General features: G+C 45.0%; 1 protein-coding gene across 1 annotated transcript; it reads right to left on the reverse strand.

Moving 5' to 3' along the window:
- Positions 1-10563: 10563 nt before the first annotated feature.
- On the reverse strand, positions 10564-13612 carry LOC141992834 (14 kDa phosphohistidine phosphatase-like). Its single transcript, XM_074962175.1, has 3 exons — positions 13357-13612; positions 12584-12708; positions 10564-10749 (listed from the first exon to the last, which is right to left on the reverse strand). The coding sequence occupies exons 1-3, from the start codon at positions 13496-13498 to the stop codon at positions 10657-10659; spliced, it is 360 nt and encodes a 119-aa protein (XP_074818276.1). The 5' UTR covers positions 13499-13612; the 3' UTR covers positions 10564-10656.
- Positions 13613-18486: the final 4874 nt, after the last annotated feature.

Below are 18486 nucleotides of genomic sequence, written 5' to 3' on the forward strand. Positions count from 1 at the left end.
AAGCTGTAGCGTAATATTGTGCGGTGTAAAATTGAATCAACTAAATACGTCAGAGGTGCCTGTATTCAGTGGTGGATTAAGCATTTCCTGTGTAATTTAACCACACAATTTGGATCTAAAGGTGGGGAATATTTGAGGAGGGGGAAAAAAGATACAGTAAGAAGGATAGTAATTCCATGCTCTAATAATAAGGTGGCAGTAGGAATGTATTACCGACCACTTAACCAGGATGATGATAGTGACTGTGAAATGCTCAGGGAGATTAGAGAGGCTATTAAAATAAAAAAAATAATAATAATGGGGGGTTTCAATTATCCCCATATTCATAGATACTAAGGTCAGAAGGGACCATTATGATCATCTAGTCCGACCTCCTGCACAACGCAGGCCACAGAATCTCACCCACCCACTCCTGTGAAAAACCTGGGTACATGTCACCTCAGGACGGGATACAGAGAAAGTTTCTTGACACCTTAAATGACTGCTTCTTGGAGCAACTGGTCCTGGAACCCACCAGAGGAGAGGCAATTCTTGATTTAGTCCTAAGTGGAGCACAGGATCTGGTCCAAGAGGTGAATATAGCTGGACCACTTGGTAATGGTGACCATAATGTAATTAAATTTAATATCCCTGTGACAGGAAAAACACCACAGTGGCCCAAGGACTGTAGCATTTAATTTCAGAAAGGGGCACTACACAAAAATGAGGAGTTAGTTAAACAGAAATTAAAGGGTACAGTGCCAAAAGTGAAATCTCTGCAAGCTGCGTGGAAACTTTTTAAAGACACCGTAATAGAGGCTCAACTTAAACATATACCCCAAATTAAAAAACACAGTAAGAGAACCAAAAAAGAGTCACTGTGGCTAAACAACAAAGTAAAAGAAGTAGAGGCAAAAGAGCATCCTTTAAAAATTGGAAGTTAAATCCTAATGAGGAAAATAGAAAGGAGCATAAACTCTGGCAAATGAAATATAAAAATAGAATTAGGAAGGCCAAAAAAGAATTTGTGGAACAGGTAGCCAAAGGCTCAAAAAGTAATAGCAAAAAAAATTTTAAGTACATCAGAAGCAGGAAGCCTGCTAAACAACCAATGGGGCCACTGGACAATCGAGGTGCTAAAGAAGCACTCAAGGACGATAAGACCATTGCAGAGAAACTAAATTAATTCTTTGCATCGGTCTTCACAGCTGAGGATTCCCAAACCTGAGCCATTCTTTTTAGGTGACAGATCTGAGGAACTGTCCCAGACTGAGGTATCATTAAAGGAGGTTTTGTAAGCCTGACTGCAGTACCGGGCAAACTGGTTGAAACTATAATAAAGAACAATATTGTCAGACATGTAGATGAACATAATTTCTTGAGGAAGAGTCAACATGGTTTTAGTAAAGGGAAATCATGCCTCACCAATCTACTAGAATTCTTTGAGGGGCCAACAAGCATGTGGACCAAAAGGATCCAGTGGATATAGTGTACTTAGATTTTCAGAAACCTTTGACAAGATCACTCACCAAAGGCTCTTATGCAAAGTAAGCTGCCATGGGATAAGAGGGAAGGTGCTCTCATGGATTGGTTAAAAGATAGGAAACAAAGGGTAGGTATAAATGGTCAATTTTCAGACTGGAGAGAGGTAAATAGTGGTATCCCCCAGGCGTCTGTTCTGTGACCAGTCCTATTCAACATATTCATAAATGATCTGGGAAAAGGGGTAAACAGTGAGGTGGCAAAATTTGCAGATGATACAAAATGACTAAAGATAGTTAAGACCCAGGCAGACTGTGAAGAGCTACAAAAGGATTTCTCAAAACTGGGTGACTGGGCAATAAAATGGCAGATGAAATTTAATGTTGATAAATGCAAAGTAATGCACATTGGAAAGCATAATCGCAACTATTCATATAGAATGATGGGGTCTAAATTAGCTGTTACCACTCAAGAAAGAGATCTTGGAGTCATTGTGGATAGTTCTCTGAAAACATCCACTCAATGTGCAACGGCAATCAAAAAAGCGAACAGAATCCTGGGAATAATTAAGAAAGGGATAGATAATAGGACAGAAAATATCATGTAGCCTCGATATAAATCCATGGTACAACCACATCTTGAATACTGTGTGCAGATGTGGTAGCCCCATCTCAAAAAAGATATATTGGAATTGGAAAAGGTTCAGAAAAGGGCAACAAAAATTATTAGGGGTATGGAATGACTTCCGTATGAGGAGAGATTAATAAGACTGGGACTTTTCATCTTAGAAAAGAGAGGGCTAAGGGGAGATATGATTGAGGTCTATAAAATCATGACTGGTGTAGAGAAAGTAGATAAGGAAGTATTGTTTACTACTTCTCATAACACAAGAACTAGGGGTCATCAAATGAAATTAATAAGCAGCATGTTTAAAACAAATAAAAGGAAGTATTTCTTCACACAACGCACAGTCAACCTGTGGAACTCCTTGCCAGAGGATGTTGTGAAGGCCAAGACCCAAAAAAAGGGTTCAAAAAAGAACTAGATAAATTCATGGAGGATAGGTCCATCAATGGCTATTAGCCAGGATGGGCAGGAATGGTGTCCCTAGCCTCTGTTTGCCAGAAGCTGTGAATGAGCGACAGGGGATGGATCACTTGATGATTACCTGTTCTGTTCATTCCCTCTGGGGCACCTGGCACTGACCACTGTTGGAAGACAGGATACTGGGCTAGATAGACCTTAGGTCTGACTCAGTAGGGCTGTTCTTATATAGGTGTCCATGACTTACAGTAAATTGTTTTTTCCAATTTGTCACACTACATAGTGATTAATGTATTTTATCCATGTCACTCAAGCCCATAAAAGTTGGGTGCAGGATCCATAATGCTGTCATTTTGACTACATTGCTATTCAGATAAAGGGCAGGAAACCCTTTAAGTTGATGACTTTTTATCCAACAAAAATAGCTTTCAAAACAGCTTGCAATTTTTTTTATATCAATCATATGAACAGGCAGTCCTGGAATGGTGTTTGAGACATGGCTAAAATTGTCCATGTGATGAAAGAGAAGGAGAAACCAGAAACACAAATCTTGGCTGTATCTTGTGCTCCAGAATATAAACTTATATTTAAAAAAAAATAAATAGCACTTACTAGCCCTTATGACTTGAAGAAGAGGAAAAATTACATCTACCTGAGATTGCAGGCAGTCTGAAAAAACTGCTTTTAAATACTCCACTAAAGCTTAATGATAACAATTAGTTTATAATCAAGGCCCTTCATTTTTGGTATTTGCTAAAAATTCTCTCTGAAAAATTCCCAGGTTTTTGACAAAGTTAGTATTTGGGTTTTATCAATTTTACTGTTTTAGCTTGGACCCAGAAAATTTTTCAGGTGAAGTGAATGGGGCTGCGCTGAAAGGCTGGGGCCAGAAGAGGCTCTGTGTGGCAGGGGGGCCAGTTCTCATGGGGTGTAGCGCTTCTGCTCCATGTAGGCCAGTTACTGCAGTGGTTGGGCTATCTGAGCTCCCTGCCCATCTCACTCCCCCATTGCACCGAAGAAGTGGACAGGGTCTGAAAGGGCGGCGTAGGGTGGGGACCAGAAGACTGCACTGAGTACTGGCCCCCTCTGGACAGAGCCCCTCCTGACCCTGGCCCTTCAGCAGAGCCCCATCTACTTCCCCTGGCTGACGGGCAGGGGTCAGGAAGAGAGTGGAAGGCTGCATCTTGTGATTACTGGTGGAGTCAGAAGGGGACTCTGTCTGGCAAGTGAAGCAAATAGGGCTGTGTGCCCTGGGGAGGGGGCTCTGTCTGGCAGGGGGTCCAGTTCAGCTTCCCTGGCCCTTCATCCTGGCACCATCTGCTTCCTCTTCACAGTGAGGGAGGAAGACAGGCAAGGGTCCAGGTCTGGCCGCTGAGACCACCTGCCCCCTGCATACTGTGGGTACCGAGCACCCCTCCCACTACCCGCTGCCCTTCATTTTCAGCTTTTACCCATTTTTCACTGTTTTTAAAATTTTGAATAAACACTGATCAATTCCTGGCAAATTAAAACAAAAAACTGAAAACGAAGAGCCCTATGTATAATGTTGATATTTATACAACTGGCCAAAGCGCAGAAGGGTGATTACATTATAAAATCTACCCAATCTACTTTTAATGGCAACTTGTTTGGGCATAAAGGGAGGGAGGCTGTGGACAAAGTTTGGCAGAGCATTGCTACTGTTTCCCAATCTGAGCCTCAAGGCAGTGGGAACTGGTTGTGTGCAATAATGACCAGCGTGTGTCTCTCACTTTACTATTGCCTCAAAAGTCTTTCAGAGCTAAGGGAGTGCAATCCATTTGCACTGGGAGCACTGATATGCAAGAAAGAGAATTCTAGATGTGTTTTGTTGATGAAAAGGTGCGTATAACCATCTACTACTTTATCGTATCCTTCTGCAAGGAACTTTTTTCCATAATGGAAAAGTTGCCTAATTCCTCCCACTCCTGTCCCCAAAACTATTTAAGAAGACTTCTTTTAGAAAAAAATTAATATATATAAAAGAAAGCCACCTTCCAGCAGCAATAAGCCATGGCAGCCTAGTTCTTAGGTTTCTAGTACAATGCTCAGATAGTTGAATGCATTCACCCTTTGAACTTGTGCCTTGCAATACACACAAGGTATTTACTAATAGCCAATTACAGCAGACCTTGAGCTGGCTTACTGCTGTATTCTCCCACATTTTAAATGTCACTAGTCATGCAATGTATCTTTCCCCGCATTCTTTTGAGAATATACTTCACTATCAGAATCAACTGTTGTTTTTTCCTGATGTTCAGCATGTATTTTCCTTCGCATAATTTCCTCACTTTATTCTTAGCTATAGCTTCTTGGAACATCCTTGAGGTTTTTATATATCAGACCTTTTAAGGTTTTATACTTGGAGGTTTTATTAGCGCTATACCACAGGGTGTAGAGGCAACTACAAAACAGGAGGATTGACATAGTATAATTAATTTCCCCTTTCCATATCATGGCCCAAAGGTAGATAAAGAAAATAATCCATTTACATCATTTGTTTGAGATGAAACCACCAAAAACAACTCTGGAGCTTCTAAATTCCCCATTCACTTTCCTTATGTTTTATTCTCCATGATTCTACTCCTGCTAAAGTCAGCAGCAACAGTCACATACTTCAAGGGAGATGGATTTGGCCATTGGTTTTGGAGGTTGGTAAGTCTGAGGTTGGAAGATGGGTATTGTCAAGGCTGATTCCCCACTCTAGCACTTCAAGTGCAGAAGGTGGGGCCCCCCAAGGATTCTAAACTTTAATGCTGGCAACCCCAGGCTTGTATTGAACTCCCAAGGTTACAGCTTTTCTCTGTCCTTGGATGGGTAGATGCTGCCACCACCCAAGTGCAAAAAACCCCTTTGGGAACCCAGGAAGGTGCACTTGGGAATTCCTTCCTGTGGGGTACCCTCAAGCCCCTTCACCCTCACCCCCCTTTGAGCTGAGAAAGAAAACAAAGGAAATCCGCTGTTGCGACCAGCTAATTAAATAACCTGTGCACAAACCTCATAGGACACAAAAACCCAATCCTGTTCTTAAAAAAGGTAAATTTTATTAAAAACAAAAAGAAAGAAAATACATATGGAACATAGGCTATTGCTAGATCTAAAAAGAGCAAATACAATAATTAAGCATCAAGAATGGTTTTCTTGAGGTCCAGCTTAAGGATTACAAGGAAAACAAAAGCACCTGGGGTTAGCACAGAGGAGACCACAAGCCATAAAAATAAGAGATAAACCTAATTGCATCTTCCTAGACATTTCCTGATCTACTTACATATCTGGGGTTTCAAATGTGTAGTTTCTAGGTATGATCTGATGATTTTTCATACCTGGCACAAGCTCTTACAGCATAGTTCCAGCCCTGTCTCCCCTCTCCAGAGAACAACAACAGACAGACGAAGGAGAAGTTTTTTCCTGATTTTAAAAAGTTCTAGCCCTCCCACTGACTCTTTTGGTCAGGTGCCCACTCCCTTCCTTTTACCTGTGGACTTTTTAACCCTTTACAGGTAAAGCAAGTAGAGAATAGCTACTAACAAGGATTTTATAGCTAGCCAACTGGCTGGCTGGGTGTCCATAAAAGGGAGCTACCCCCCTCTTCATTTATCTTTATCACATGTATCATTCTTTCCCTTCTGGGTATGTCTACATAGCAAAAGCCAGGCATGGGCTGGCCTACGTGAACTAGCTTGAATCCACCTAACACAGATAACAATAGCAGTGAAAACAGTGCAGAGCAGGCTAGCAAGCCAAGTAAATACCCAGGGTCAATGCCCGGCTTGTAGTACGAAGACGGGAATTACAAGCCTGGCACAAACCCTGGGTATGTACTTGGCTCACTAGCCCGCTATGCACTGTCTTCAGTGCTATTGCTACCTATGCTAGCTGGATTCAAGCTAACCCGTGCACACTCTTAGACAAGGAGTGACACTACCGCTTCCCCCAACTGTCAAATCATTACAACCCTATAGACTAGCTCTAAATCATCTTTTCAAAATCTGGAATGAATAGCCTCTACTCTGTCCCCTTCTTTTGGCTAAGTGAGGAATGCAAGTAATCAGTGTTCCCGATACACCACATCCCAACCCCCGCTTCCCATAACCTCTTTACTATTAGATTAGGGGATAGAATCCAGATGCTTCTTCACACCCAAGTCCCCTTTGTAGGAGCATGATGCATCACTGAGCCATCTACAATTTCCTGTGTGAACAAACTAGATTGCAGCCCAACACCTCTTTCTCCTCTGCCCATTCCCAGAACTCATCCCAACTCCACCCTCACGTTTTGGAAGTGTGACTTGTATGATCAGAAATCCGGTCTGGCTTTGTCTTTCCAGTAAGTACTGCAGGGAGACTGATAACAATCCTGTCCAATTCTCTCAGGAAAGTGAGTTTTAAAGACTTTGTTTCTGTTAAAGAGTTTGCTTTATCTGATGATCTTTCTTTGAAGAGAGTATTTGCTGATTACAGGAACTGAGACCATCAATCAGTCCAACTCTGTGCACAGGAACCAGTGAGGCAGTATAACAGCAGCACTTAAAGTTATCTTTTTCTGTTGAAAAATTTAGGCAAAAACAAAGGGAAGATGCATAAGGGAAGGCTCACTGGAAAATGTTCTGTTTAGAAACAGTTCTGGTTCTCTTACCCCATTCTTGGTTTCTAGACACATTGGCATGGAAACATGTTCTGTAGTCATAATCCCTGTAGGGAAATCAAAGCTGGGATCTGTATTATTGTGACCTCAACGAATTATTATTAGTTACTTCACAAGTGCTAGCTTCGTGCTGTCCAGAATTAAGATGTGGGATTCTGACTACAAGTGGTTAATTGGCATCATGGCCTCTCCACTCTGATGTGGACACCTGTATAATGGAAACTGGGCTGAGGCAACCATACATTTCACATAGGCTGCCAAACAGATATCAGATAGCAAATGGATCTTGTAGGAAGAAACTTATCTCTTGGATACCACAAGTAGAGGATGCATCAGGAATCCTAGCAGAGGGAATAACAAGGATTTAACTATATTTACATTATTGATTTACTACTTGTAGGCAATACAGATGTAGTCTTCAGGGGATATTTTAAGAACAAAGGAATTATGTTGACAGATAGTAGTGTAACGAGAGGCCTGGACTTGACATGACCCACAGCCATCTTGTCTATGGATTTAGCATAACTCACATCCATCTTGTATACTCAGCCACCATAAGTTGGAAATATAACTATAGAGTCAGGAGTATTCAACTTTGGTGTAGACAGATAGAAAAATATCAGCTGCATTACTAACAGGGATAATTAAATTAAAATCACAGATTCATGGGAATAGAAGGGAGTATGGACAAGATAAATTTGAGTTTCTGCAAATTTCTTACTGAGTGCCTGTCTGAGTTTCTTCTTAAAACTTGCTTTTGCTGATAAGTAGAAATTATGAGGTTTTGCTCTTGCTAGAGAAATTGTTTTAGTCCATTAGGGGTTATGATTGGTTAGATTTAGTGTATTGTCATGCTTTGAATAAAGTTATTGATTATGGTATGGATAAGAGGAACTCTCATTTTAACTATAATGAGGGTCAGAAAATAAGCTTGTTGGAACTTAATTCCGGGATACAATTCAAGACCAAAGCTGCCAGGACTTTTAACCCCTGGATGACCATACTGTGCAGAACCCAGAGCCCTGAACGAGAGCGGATCCTGACTGGCCATCGAGAGATGTCTGTCTGTCTTTGTTGGGAGTGGTGAGCATTAGATGCTTGGCATGTATATTCCATTGATTTGTTGCTAATTGCCAATAAGTACATGTACATGTTTAAGGATATTCACCACGTGAAGGTTCTTTCACTGGGAAAAGGCCCCGCAGACCCACAGAGCCCTGAGCCTACAGAAGGATAAGTTGGGTCCCTTGTCCCTGAGTACTCATGAGGACAGGTAGGAGACGGGAGCCTTAAATTGTGTGGGTAGTAGTAGGGCATTATGTGGAGAGGAATGGCGTGGAAGAAAGATACTGATAAGATTATGGGATATGTTAGTTAACAGGGAATTAAGGATAACATCACTACTGTAGGAAGGGATGGGGAAAGATGCAATAAGACAAGACTTCAGATGCAATCCAATCTAGAGATATGTAAGGCCTTGAAGGCTAGGACAAAAAATGTAAACTTAATGCCATGGAGGAGGGGAAGTAAGTATAGAAATGTGAAGAGGAAGGAAACATAGTGAGCTTAATCGTAGAAAGAGAATTTTATGGGCCACAGTCTGTATGGAATGGAGAGTTGCAATGCAAGTATTACAAAAGCCAGAGGAGGATGTTGTGGTAGTCAAGGTGTGATAAGGACAGACATGACCACGATTTTTAGCTGGAACAGAAAGGAAGGGTTGCATCTTCAATATGCTGTCAAGTAAGTGAAAGATTTGGACACAGCCTTAGATGTGTCAGGAGCAGATAGAGGAGTCAAAGCCTTGCAATTTCGAAGCGTGGATGGTGATTGTCAGCAATGACACTGAATGAGGGGAGCAAAGAGTTTTGGAGGAAAAAGTCAAGAGGACAGTTTTCACCATGCTAAATTTAAGCTGATGGAAAGATATCCAAGCAGGTGATGTCAGCTAGGCTGAGGAGCAGGATTGGAGGAACGGAGACTGGTCAGAAGTGAAGAGGTAAGTCTGGTGTAAGTAGCAGTTGAAGCCATGCGACCAGATAGATTATCCTGAGAGAAAGCGCAAAGGAAAAAGAAGGGGACCTAATATTCAACACTACAGGATCACCACCTACTAGAAAATACACTGAAGGAATGATCAGAGAAGTAAGAAGATGACAGAGTTGTGAAGGGAAGACAAAATTCTAAGGAGGGTATAATTGACAATATAAAAAAAAAAAAACAGGAGGAAGGTCAAGGATAAGCGAATATGGACCCTGCGATTTAGCCAGGTAGAGTTTATTAGAAAGTTTTGGTAAGAGCAGTTTCAGTAGAGTGAAGGGGTTGGACGCCAGATTGGAGGGGGATACAGGAAGTAGTATGTTTGATTTAGAACTGAAGAGAACAGGAAAGATAGGGATAGGTGGGAGAGGCAGGTGGTTTCAAGAGTGTTTTGAGGAGTCCCTGAGGACAGGAAAAACTGGACAAATATTCTATACAGGCTTGAGGAGACATAAAACGCACACCTACCTGAGCCTGAACCAACCCAAAATTTCTCCAGAGGGAGCTAAGAAAACCTAGCCTGGCTTGACCCTGTTTATCTTTGCAGGTTAGGTGACATCAGGCCTGTTCACAGAAGTTATCCACACAGAAGACTTAGATAGTGAGGTTCATGAACTGTAGCTTTAAACATATTTCCCTCACAAATGTAGATCTAATTTATAATGCTTTCATTTGGCCATAGAGAGAGTTTGGATGCGCGAGGGGGTGAGGCGCTTAGCAGGGTCAGCTCCCGAAAGTGACCAGCCTATCCATCTGACAGCAGCTCCTGGGTGGGGAAGCCAGGGGATCTCTGCCTGCTGCCCCTGCCTGCAGGCACCACCCCCGCAGCACCCACTGGCCGCGGTTCCTGGCCAATAGGAACTGCAGAGGCAGTGCGCTGAGACCGCCTGCCCCTCCCTGCCCCCCAGACACATGCTAGCTGCTTCCAGGAGTGGTGAGGAGCCAGGGCAGATAGGAAGCCTGTTCCCCAGCATGCTGAGAGGGAGGGGGAGGAGTTTCTCAGCATGGCCCATGGACCCCCTGGTGTACTCTCGGGGACCCAGTTTGAGAAACACTGCTCTAGCATAAAGACAGATGCAAAGAATGCATTTAGCTTCTCTGCAACAGTCTTGTCCTGCTTGAGTACTCCTTTAGCACCTGGATTGTCCAGTAGCCCTGCTGACTGACAAGCTGCCTACCTCCGATGTATTTAAATTAGTTTGCTGATTGTTTGTGTCTTTAGCTAGTTGCTTTTCAAATTCTTTATTATACTTTTAACCTTGTCAGCATTTATGCTGCTCTCTGTTTTCCCAGTAGGATTTAATTCCAATTACTAAAAGATGGAGAACACACAAATCTTTTTATTCAGATAAAGCTAACAGTGGTTTATTTGAACACAGTGTAGACATCAATTCTATATCAACAGCTAGAGTGCAAACTGCTTTGTATTTCAGATTCCAGAGTAGTTTTTCATTTCTTGTCATTGGACCAAGTGATTTCATAGTCTTGGTATACTTTTTTCAGTATTTCTACGGTCACTGCATGATCTGCTTTACCATATCCCTGCAAAAAAGATGGCAAAAGATTTTAAAGGGATGCAAAATATAAGGCTACAGGAGTATCAAGTTCCAGTTAACATTTTAAATATCCAGATTTATGGCCTTATGCTTCCCCCTGCACAGAAGTCCCACTGAGGTGAACCAAGTTCTGTTTATTACCTCTCAAGAATATCTGAATTAAAATGTTTCCGAGTTAGAAGCCAGGAAAATCAGAGTTAAAGTTGCCCTTAACAAGGCATTGATTCTCACTTAGGTAACTACAAGAGCCTTAACTCTGCTCCAAGAGGACCACACAAGTAAATTGACATTTAAACTACATGTTACACAACAAATACAAAAAGTCATTTTCTACACACAAGGTCTGCCCACATAAACAAGCATGGCTATATCAGACATAAGTAGTCTTGGAAGAATTAGCTTTTTAATTGGTAAACATCGATTTCACCATATACACAAAAAATATTTTCACTGATAATAATCAAAATGTACAGATAGGCAAAACTTAGTTTGATTTAAGGATATTTACTTTGTATATTTTGACATGTGATGTTGACAATTTGTGTTTTAATGGTTAGAAAGCTTGAACTTTTTGCATCTCAATGTGTACTGCTATTAAATTATTGTCTAAGCCAACCTATCACCCCCACTAATGTAGGAAATTAGTAGCTGAGCTCCAGTGCTGGCTCAGACATTGCTTTAAGTCTCAAGGAGCTCAATCTATTTAATCCCAGCCACAGAGTTCACTTCAAAGAACTCCTCAAGCATTCCTCTAATTCTCATAGTTTACCCAAGAGCTAAGTATCAATAGCCCCATTTAACCTATGTCCTTATTTTTAAAGTCACACAACAAAAAACCAGGACAAGAGCCAAGTTGCTTTGATTTACAGGCCAAGATGTAACCTGCTATTCCAGAGTGCCATTCAGCTTTTCTGTATCTCCATTTTTCTGTCTGACAAAGTGAAACTCTGCAGTTACACAGTACGCCTCTAAAGTTCAGGGCACTTGACAATAGTGGACAAACAAAGTGTGGGGTATAGTTGACTGCCCCTTCTCCCACTATCTTGGTGGCAGAAGGGAGAGATGCTGCTGCCTGTGCTGCACACCACCACCATTAATCCAGGAGTTTGGTCATGAATTGTTTGATTCTGCCACAAATATTGAGCAGGCTCTAGAAGACCCCTAATGTTGCATGCCATCTCCCCTCCCCACAGAGCTTTGCCCCCACAATATGATATCTGAGAAAGAGCCCTCATTAAAAAGTTTAAGCTTGTTTGGGGCTATAACTGACCCGGAGGAAAAGTGACCTTGAAGAACTGCTACTTTCTATACAGGATTCAGACAACATGTCTTTACATCACATGGAACTAGTCTGCTCTGTTCCACATTAGTAACTCAAGAAATCCTTGTTTCTTAACATTTACTCTCTGCAGTGGTGAGATGGGATGGAGACTGCAGTGTGTTCCACATATATGAATAATTCATTGCTTCTGTTGGTCATTTTATAAACAAACTGTATTTACAGACTGAGCCATGTAAGTAAGAGATACAAAGACAGAGGCATGCTCTATAGCTACAGTACAGGATTGTGAGTCAGGAGCTGCTGAGTTCCAGTTACAGCCCTGACACCAATTACTGTGTGACTTTGGGTAAATCAATCTAACCTCTCTGCTGTAGCTTCCCCATCTAAAATAGGCCATCTTTACCCACCTCAGAGGGGAGCTGTGTGGACTAATTAATGCTTATAAGTGATCCATCAGAGTGCTGAGAATTATTACTAGTATTTTTAAATAGAGCGCTAAAATGTTGGTTTTTAAAGGAAACTAATACATGGCACTTACTGTGGAAAGACCAAATACCCGCATTTTCTTGTCTTTGCTATTATGGTCAATTTTTCCTCCTCCAAGGCACTTGCATTCAAAGCCCAACTTTTCCATTTCAGGGTTTACTTTTTCAAATATATGATCTGCAAAATGAAGCCAGTTCAATCCATTAACCAGAACTCAGGTTTCACTTGGGGATTACTTTCAATCCTCTCTTTTCAGCTACCTAGTATTTTTTTCCGGTTTCCTTCGGGAAGCTGGTAAGTGAAGGGAAAGACCCGTTGTTACTTACACAGCTGGGCCCTAGCAAACCCCAGAACAGTGGCTGCCGGGTCCACCGTCTCACCAAGTCAGAGGCTGCTCAGAAGTGCACGTTTCTGACTGAAAGGTACCAGGGCCGCACACCAGCGCAAGTCGCTCCTCACCCGGCGCGGCGCAGCCACAGGAGCGATGGTGCAGGCGCAGCCCCGCAGCGGGGCCGAGGCCTAGGAGCAACCCCGACAGAGACGCTCTACGGGGGGGGGGGGGGTCTGTGTCTGTGTGTGTGTGGGGGGGGTTAAGAGCAGCGCCCCGCTCAGCGGGGAGAGCGCTGTCTGCACAGCAGCAGCAGCTCCGCGAGAGCCAAGCCACCCCGGAGGTGCTGCAGCAGCAGGGGAGGAGCGGCCCACGGCGGGGCAGCCGGCTCCCCGCTCAAGAAAGCGGTTCGGAGGGGGCGATCGGCCCGGGGGGCGCATGAGGCGCCAGCCGGGCTCCGCCCCCCCGCCCGGCCTTGGCTCGCGGCACCGACTCACTGTGGAACTCGGCGGCCGCGGTGCCCCGGACGACGTCCCGGTGCTCGGCTCCCCCCGCGCGCTGCACCCGCACCAGGATGTACTTGAACGTGCCGTCCGCATCGATCTCCACTGCGGGCACCGACTCTAGCTGCCCGGCCATGGCCACCCCTCGGGGCTGAGAGCGGACCAGCCGCCGCTGATCCGCGCATGCGCCGAACGCACTAAGCAGTGGGCGGCAGGGAGCGGGACTAAGGCCGCGGTTACTGGCTCGTGCCACTGGGGGTGGGGCTAGGACGGCGGTTGCTGGCTCAAGCCGTTAGGGGGTGGGGTATAACTGTCACAGGTTCCCGCCCCCCATTGAATGACTGGGAGCTAAAGCCTCCCGAAGGCTCCTTCCCCAGTCACCTGCTGTGCCCAGGTGCTCAGCTGTGGCCAACTTCAGGGGCCAAATCCCCAAAATCATGAGCCAGGCCTTAATGTTGGGAGAGTTTAAAAAATCCAGCCCTGCTGTCTTCAAAGGGTCAAAAGTCATGAGTCAGGCCACAAACAACCCTGAGGGGCTAAGGGTAGAGCCCTGTGTGAGGCTATTTTTTGCATTTTTATCCCTCTTCCACTGCAAAACCCTTAAACCCTGCAAATCCTGCAAGAGAGACAGAGTCCCCCATGCTACTAAAAAAAAGTTGGTTAATATATATATAAACAGAATTCAGACATAATTTTTACCACTAAAAGAATAAAACAAATCTTGCTTAAACTATGTAAAAATACTTTAACTTCCATTATAATAGACATCAAATCCTTTGCTTACATTTAAGTATTAAAACCTTTATTTAAAAAAAGACAAGCTTGCATTACATTGCTGAAATTCTATTTATGACAGAGTGCTGTCACGTATATCATATGGAATGTCAAAACAAATTGCACCACAATTTTGCGTTAAATTGTGCAGATTTTTTGTAATGATTATAAAAAGTCAGTTCTTTTAAAAAACTGGATTTATTTTTAAACTGCTTAAGCACCATTTCTGAAACTTTGAAACACCATTATTTAGATGTCAGGATTATCACTGCTTTTAAAAAAACATTTAACAGAAAAACTGCTAACAGCACTGACAGCATGCTGATACAACAGTGACAGTCTATGAATATGTGATGTCACAGAACAACAAAACCAGTGAGTGTGATTCTCTGACCTGACTTGAGCCGGTGTACTACACCCAATTCGGAACAAGGGAGCTAAGTATATCTAGGAAAGAGAGTTGGTATGGCAACCCCCATTTTTTCATGTTCTCTGTATATATATGGTTTCAGAGTAGCAGCCGTGTTAGTCTGTAGTCACAAAAAGAAAAGGAGTACTTATGGCACCTTAGAGACGAACAAATTTATTTGAGCATAAGCTTTCGTGAGCTGTAGCTCACGAAAGCTTATGTTCAAATAAATTTGTTAGTCGCTAAGGTGCCACAAGTACTCCTTTTCTTTCTGTATATATATATCTTCCTACTGTAGTTTCCACTGCATGCATCTGATGAAGTGGGTTTATGCCCACGTAAGCTTATGTCCAAATAAATTTGTTAGTTTCTAAGGTGCCACAAGTACTCCTTGTTCTTTTTGCTGATACAGACTAACGTGACTACCACTCTGAAACCTGAAACAGAATAATTAGCAATTTTCCAAATAGGCTAGTGCCACAAATTACCGCAGTCTGGTTTCTTTTGCCCACCCAGTCCTGCCTGCAACAAAGTACATTTTATCCACTCCTGTTGTTATGGCAGCGAGACCCACGGGATCCCAGTCTCACTGCAGGGCTTTAGCTGAGGGTTCCCCCCACCCCGTATGCAGGTGGCAGATGGTGCTGCCCACGCTCCCACTTCATTGAGGAGATTTTGGTCCCCGCCGCCATGAGGGTTGCCAACGTTCTACTTGCACAAAACCAAACACCCTTGCCCTGCCCGCTGCCCCGTACCTCTTCCGAGGCTCTGCCCCCAGTGGTGAGCTGGAGCCGGTTTGCACCGGTTCACTAGAACCGGTTGTAAAATGTCTGCGAGGGACAACCGGTTCTAAAAGGGCTTCTAAATTTAACCGGCCAAAAGTGGCGCCATAGGTGCCGACTCCATGGATGCTCCAGCCCTGGAGCACGCAAGGGGAAAATCTGGTGGGTGCAGAGCACCCACTGGCAGCTCCCCGCCCCACCCCCAGCCCTAGCTCACCTCCGCTCCGCCTCAACCTCCTCCCCTGAACGCGCTGCCCTGCTCTGCTTCTCTGCCCCTGCAGGCTTCCCGCAAATCCGCTGTTTGTGCGGGAAGCCGGGGCGGGCTGAGAAGCAAGCAGCAGCTTCGGACTCAGACCCAGGGAGGCGGAGGTGAGCTGAGGCAGGAGGGCGTGAGGGCGCGAGGAGGACCGCCCGTGCCGCAGCAGGTAACCCGGGGGGAGGGAGGGCCGCAAGGGAACCGCTCCCCGCCCCAGCTCACCTCCGCCACCCTCAGCCTGAGTGTGAAGCCGCCGCCTGCTTCTCAGCCCTCCCAGGCTTCCCGCCGAACAGCTGTTTCACGGGAAGCCAGGGTGGGGGTGGGAGGCGCGGAGAAGCAGAGCGGGGCGGTGGGTTCAGGGGAGGAGGTGAGCTGAGGCTGGGGCCAGGCGCGGGGCAGGGAGCTGCCGGTGGGTGCTCTGCACCCACCAAATTTTCCCCATGGGTGCTCCAGCCCCGGAGCACCCACGGAGTCGGCGCCTAAGACACCACTTTTGATGTGATCAGTGGGGGGAGCAGCCGCTTCCCCTGCTCCCCCCCCAGCTACACTACCCCGCCCCTAGGAGCCAGAGGGACCTGCCAGATGCTCCCTGGGAGCTGCCCCAGGTAAGCACTGCTGGGACTCCCCACCTCACCCCCCCGCAGATCCCTCTGGCTCTTAGGGGTGGGGTGGGCACCCACTACGGTGGCCCACGAGACCCTCCTGCCTGGTTCTGGGGGCAGTCAGAGGACAGGGGAGGGGGATGGATGGGGCAGCGGTTCCAGGGGGCGGGGATGGGCAACGACCCTCTTGTGGGGTGAGGAGGGAACCGGTTGTTAAGATTTTGGCAGCTCATCGCTGTCTGCCCCTGCCCTGCCCCTTCTCCTAGGCCCTGCCCCTGCTCACTACACCCCCCCACCCTCTGTCGCTCACTCCCCTCCCCCCCACTCATTCGCTCATTTTCACTGGGCTGGCTCAGGGGGTTGGGGTTCGGAAGGGGATGAGGGCTCCAGCTGTGGGTGTGTGCTCTGGGGTGGGGCCAGAAATGAGGAGTTCGGGGTGTGGGAGGGGGCTCTGGGCTGGGGCAGAGGGTTCGGATGCAAGAGCGGGTGAGGGCTCCGGCTGGGAGTGCAGGCTCTGGGATGGGGCTGGGGATGCGGGGTGTTGGGTGCAGGAGGGTGCTCTGGGCTGCCCCGTCTGCAGGCATTGCCCCTTCAGTTCCCATTGGCCGTGGTTCCTGGCCAATGAGAACTGCATAGCCAGCGCTTGGGGCAGGGGCAGCGTGTGGAGCCCCCTGGCTGCCCCTATGTGTAGGAGCCAGAGATAGGACATGCCGCTGCTTCCGGGAGCCACGTGGAGCCATAGCAGGCAGGGAGCCTGCCTTAGCACTGCTGCGCCACTGACTGAACTTTTAACGGCTTGGTCAGTGGTGCTGACAGGAGCTGACAGGGTCCCTTTTCGACCGGACGTTCTGGTTGAAAACTGGACACCTGGCAACTCTAGCTGCCGTTGCGCTGCCCATCACTTCTGTCACTCCCACAGCTCCAGCAGCTTTTCATCCAGTCTGTTGAGGTGAGGAGCGGCAGAGCTGCCCTGAGCTGCTGCAACCATTTGTGCCCCTTCCACTCCCGTGAGAACAATGTGGGCTCCTGAGGGGTGCAGGCAGAGCTCTCCCCACCTCTGCCACCCCTCTGATTGGCTGCAGTTGCCTTGGAGGAGGAGCAGTGGGGAAAGCAGTCAATTGGGTAGGGGGGTTCCCAGGCAAAGCTGGAGCGTCTCCCAGATGGGGACAGGCTTGCCAGTGCTCACATGACTTGTGAAGATCTGTGGAGAGCTGAATGTGCAATATGGCCGCTGGTGAACGTATCACAAATCACATAATGTTTTCCTGCGCTGCTGCCAAAACCCTGGCCATGCCAGGGGAGTTTCTGCGGGACTAAAAAACACAATATAGCCTTTTTTTAAAAAAACAAAAGCTTTATGATTTTGGGGCCAATCTCATAATTTTGGGGAGTCCAATTCATGATTTTTGATCTCTTGAGATTGGCAATACTGAAATAATAATTATTTGCCTCTGAGTTAGGAGTCACTTTTCCTAGCTGTTCTCTGTAACCACCAGAGCTAGAAATTTAAAAAAAACATTAAAACCAAGATTCTCTGTTGATCCCTTGATTCCAGGATGTGGGTCTTTAAGAAATGCACCATATGTCACAAGACATGCAATCAAATTGTGAAAGTTCACAATACTTTGAATCTGAAAAAATGGAATAAACATATTGAAGTTGCTTCTGTTTCATGGGTTTTACATGGATCAATTTGGAGGTATTTTTAAATGTTTTTGTCAATTTTTAAAAATATATTTATCTTCTCTTTTTTTTCATTCCTTCTCTTTTTCCTATCTTCGTTTTTTCTAGTAATTTTTGAAGAAGAATTTTTTTTTCTTGGAAAATGACTCGGAAAAAAACGTAGAAAAAGGAAAGGAAAAATGAAACATATCAAAATATTTATAACAAACTTAAAACAATGTTTAAAAATATTTTATTTTATTTTTCAACTAAAATACTTTTTGTTAAAAAGGAAATGTGATCAGCTCTAATAGGGAAACCCAGAAGTGACCTGAAAATGTATGTTAAATGGGTGGGTTTGGGTTTCCCCTCTGTTTATGACAGTTTTAAGTTTTGTAAAGTTTTTTCCTTGTTTTTTTTTTTAACCTTCGAAATAGCCAGAGTGTCCGATTTTTCTGACACGTTGAAAGGTCTCAGAAATGTTTATTATGAACTCCTAAACAGAAAAGGAGTGAGGATGACACTTCTCTAACAAATACTTATGTTAATTAGCCATTTCCATTGCTAACCCCGGGTATTCCAAACTCATGAGTCAGGCCTGAAGAAACTATGAGACTGGTTTGGAAATAATAAATTCTG

Source organism: Natator depressus, chromosome 8 (assembly GCF_965152275.1).
Source record: "Natator depressus isolate rNatDep1 chromosome 8, rNatDep2.hap1, whole genome shotgun sequence".
Taxonomy (NCBI): Eukaryota; Metazoa; Chordata; order Testudines; family Cheloniidae; genus Natator; species Natator depressus.